The 4,230-nt window shown below is 51.8% G+C and overlaps 2 protein-coding genes across 2 annotated transcripts; both read left to right on the forward strand.

The window, feature by feature from the left end:
• Positions 1-223: 223 nt before the first annotated feature.
• IUM83_04085 (CAP-Gly domain-containing linker protein 2) lies at positions 224-1,082 on the forward strand (the record flags this gene model as incomplete). The annotated part of the gene is made up of 2 exons (XM_067928127.1): positions 224-1,007; positions 1,066-1,082. 2 exons carry the CDS (start codon positions 224-226, stop codon positions 1,080-1,082), a joined length of 801 nt encoding a protein of 266 aa, XP_067793756.1.
• Positions 1,083-3,386: 2,304 nt separating this feature from the next.
• On the forward strand, positions 3,387-3,908 carry IUM83_04086 (uncharacterized protein; the record flags this gene model as incomplete). The annotated part of the gene is made up of 1 exon (XM_067928128.1): positions 3,387-3,908. The coding sequence occupies one exon, from the start codon at positions 3,387-3,389 to the stop codon at positions 3,906-3,908; it is 522 nt and encodes a 173-aa protein (XP_067793753.1).
• Positions 3,909-4,230: the final 322 nt, after the last annotated feature.

Consider the following 4,230-nt stretch of genomic DNA (forward strand, 5'->3'; position numbering starts at 1 on the left):
ATGGGCGACGAGTCCGTCATGCTCGCTCGCGGGTCGCTACGCAGAGTCTAGGAGGCCAATTAACCGGCAGTATGCAAGTCCTTCCAAGAGCTCATTCTAAATTATTAATACTTTTGTATCCATCTAAACTTGTCATCTTTTTGTCGTTACATTTTTTTTTGTTTTAAATTTTTTCGAGAAGTGTGGAGCTCAGTTGTGGCATTTGATAGTTTTGGTGGAGACCATGGCGACGTTGTCGTTGTTCGAGTTGAAAGACGCGTTGACGGCGCTTGGGGTGTCGACGGCGACGGGAGATCTGAGAGGAAAAGCTAGGCGAGATGAATTGGCGAGGAGGCTGCAACACCATGAGTGGGCTAGTGGTGAGGTGGGTTTGAAGGAAGGAAGAGGAGAAGAGGGAGTGCAAGGGTTGGAGAATCTATCGCTGGCAGAGTTGCGGAGTGCCTTGGAGCTGCAGCAGATTTCGACGCAGACCCCAGGGTTGAAAGGGGACGCAAGGCGGCACGCACTTATTCAGAGACTGATGAACGCGTACAGCAACAAGCAAAAAGCGCAAGACGAGATCAGCAGCAGAATTGGGTCGAGTGACGAGGAGGAAGATGATTCCAGGTCCGAGACGAGCTCGAGTGCGTACTCTAATGCGACGGAGTTTATCTTCTACGACTTGTTGAAAGAGAGGCTGGAAGCTGATCCGGTGCTGGAGATGAAAGCAACTTCACCGACGCCACAACTTTCTCTTACGTGGCCGAAGAGGGCTAAAGAGAGCGATGTTATGGCTTTAAGTAGTACGCATCAACTGCAACGAGAGCTTTTCGAGCTGCGAACGCAGCTGCACTCCGCTCGACAGGAGCAGCAGCAGCGAGTGGAGAAGGCGCTCCAGGAGGCTGGAATTTCTACTTCTCTGGATGAAATTTCTACAAAGTTGCAGGCTTTGGAGCGCGAACGTCGACGACTTCAGGAGAATTACTTCGGCCACGAACTGGTGACGAGCGACGTGCTTTCTTCGACTGGTAGTAACCAGGTTCCTCTCGAGCTTGTCCAGGAAGATGCATTGTGTTTAATTGTGAGGCGTCAAGACGTACTGAAACAAATGGCTGAGAGGACTAAAGAGGCCATGGCTGTGGCTAAATCTCACTCGCTCGGATTTGAGACTGCACCATCCAAGCTACTACGGGAGAAAGAAGCTGCTCTACTCAAGCAGATTCAACATCTCGAGTCTCGTTTGGGCTCTGCTTCAGTCTCAGCGTCAACTGTTTCGACGCAAAGTTGCTGGCCGAGCTCAATTTCATCTGAGTATACCAGACTAGCTCCGGAAACACCAGTGCTGGCTCGATGCAGGTCAACACCAAATGGTTTGCGCCCCGATCTGTGGGAGAAAATGGATAGTCACGAGCGTCAGCAACTTCATAGCGAGCTTCGTACGGCAACATCTTTTCATTTACGACGGGATCGGGTGGTTCTAAATACCACAGCACATGTTGGTAAGGCACCTCTAGTTCCATCTCAAGCCGACAAGCTCGGAATGAAGGCTCGATTCATGGCGAAAACGCAGCTCAACCAACACGAAATCAATCGGGTCTATCTAAATGCACTGGAACTGGATGAGAACCACGCTGAGAATCTCGGCAACTATGCACTGTTCCTTTGTACGATTTGCGGAGAACCCGAAAAGGCCAGTAACTACTTTCAGCGAGCTTTGGCAGCCGATCCGATGAATGCCAAAAATCTCGCGAACTATGCAAATTTCCTGGTGCGAGAATATCATGATTTAACCAAGAGTGAGGTTTGCTACAAGAAAGCACTGGAACTTGCGCCCAAGGATGCGAATGTGTTAGGAGGATACGCAGATCTGCTTACCGCAAAGACACACAGAAATGGCGAGCATCTGCTTCTGGCTCGACGGATTCTCACGAAAGCAGTAGCCATCTCACCCTCACATCAGCTAAATCGGTTGCGGTTGGCACTAGTTCTGGCGGATCTGAACGAGAATGAAAAGGCAGAGCATTGCTTCGAGCAGTTACTACCGAACGGGAGGCAAAATCAAGCGCTACAAAGTGGTAACCCCACCCATGCCGAGATGCCCATTCAAAGGGACAACCTTTTGCTGGCATACATCTATGAAAAATATGCAACGTTCCTACACCGACGCGGAGATTGGCCTCGCTCAAAGACCATGTACGGCGAGGCGCTTGCATTAGCCCCTGAACGACCTTCGTTGATACGGCACTTGTACGATTCCGTTGTTCGTATGTCTGTGGTTTTTCTTGATCTGACATTCCGGTTGTTGTGGTACATCCAGCTCCTGCTTTTTGCGTGAAAGCAAACCATATCTGTCGTCACGTAGCCAGTTTTTTGCTACGTCCTAGCACATCCGACTGGTACTATAATAGCTAGCAGTTTTCGTACATGTATGAGCAAAGGCGTAGCCACCTTGCGTAGATACGGAAATGCTGAAAACTGATCCAACATGTAGAACATGAACATACAGTGCATGGCTCAACGCGATCACCTCGGATTAGATTCCGAGTCGGAATGCTTCAATCCGTCCAAGAGAAAGTATTCCGTATGGATTCCGGCGTCGCTATCATTCGACTACCAAGTATACTAAAATGCTAGACCAAGATGATGTGTAACACATAGACAGCAAAGGATGGCACCCGCTCCGGTAGGAGGAGGCCCACTACATGCACGTTAAAGCACCGGGATTATAGCTCCATTCACCAATTCTTCTTTGACGTCAACTGCTAGCTGCGAACTAAGGTATATTCAATCGCATCTCGCAAGGAAGTGATGTGGTTTCTTGGAAAACCGACGATGTCTGTGAGTCAGAGTCTATTGGCCGCGAGCTGCACGACACCTACGACGTTGAAGTGTGATGGGGTGCCTACCACATCACTCTGCAGATGGTGAAATCCGCGCATAGTCGAGTCTTGTTGACAGACTTGGCTGATTAAGTGGCCAAGACGATTTGTTTAGGGGACACGTCGTCAATCGATCCTGAGATTTATCGCATCGATTCCTCAGCTATCTCGGCTGTTCGAAGCCTTCATTGCTACGTAGCTCGAGTCGCGTGATCCGAGGGCAACTATCAAAGCACCGCCAATCTCTCTTGTGCTCTTCAACGGCGACCAAAGCTGAAGGCCCTGCACTATGACGTTCCTGAGCACAGGCCACACCCCTTTGACGAACCGAATCCTCACAACTACTGCGGTCATGACGCGCTTCCAGCTGGTTTAGCAGCACGCGCTGGACACCAAGCTACGGGCACGTCGATGGTTTTCCGTTCGCAACACGCTCCATCTCTCTCTCCTGAGCTCTGCGATCCTAAACTAAGCTCACTTCCAATTTTACTTCCTCTCGTTCACAACTCGAACCACCACCAACCAACAATGAAGTTCTTCTCGACGCTCGCGCTCTTCGCTGTCATCGCCCAGTGTACCGAAGGCCACCAAATGCTCCGCTCCGCTTCCATGAAGTCGGTCGACTTTTCCACGCTGAGTGGGACGGGCTCCAACTCGGCTGGAGCCATGAAGCACAAACCGCGCGACGGATCGTGGGACGGCAAGAAGCCTGACGGTAGCTGGGGAGGTCACCACCCGCACCACCCTAAGGGCTCCTTCGACGGCAAGATGCCCGACGGCAGCTGGGGCGGCCACTTTGGCGGACGTCACGGACCGCACCCCCCGAAGGGATCCTTTGACGGCAGCTTCGGCGGCCACCACAAGTGGGCTGGCTCGTTCGACGGCAGCTTCCCGGGTCCTGGCAAGTGGCACGGCTCGTTCGACGGCAGCTTCCCTGGACACGGCAAGCACGCGCCGTTCCCTGGGAAGGGCGGCAAAGGCAAGGGAAAGAAGCAGGCGGACGGCTCGGACGAGACGACGCAGCAGCAGACCACGGCGGGATCGGAGTAAGTGCCCCATGCTGGGGGCTCTTCGTTCCTGGAGCTGTACAATTGTGTTTAGTGATGCGTAGCTGTGCATGAACTCGATTCATTGCGGACAAATAAATACATTCCTGGCTTTACATAGACTCTTCGCGTTTGTTCCGGCCTCGAAGTAGAAAGGCTCCAAAGGTGGGATGATGGTAGACCACATAGGTTCACCATACGGCTACTACAGTATATCGTGTTTCTTGTGCTGGCAGAACGCTTAATCTTTTGCTGCATGCAATTTACTGCGCTCGCTCTCCGTCGAGCAACGGTTGGATCCCGCCTCCGTTTCTTCCAACGACAAC

Source organism: Phytophthora cinnamomi, assembly GCF_018691715.1.
Source record: "Phytophthora cinnamomi strain GKB4 chromosome Unknown Contig27, whole genome shotgun sequence".
Taxonomy (NCBI): Eukaryota; Oomycota; class Peronosporomycetes; order Peronosporales; family Peronosporaceae; genus Phytophthora; species Phytophthora cinnamomi.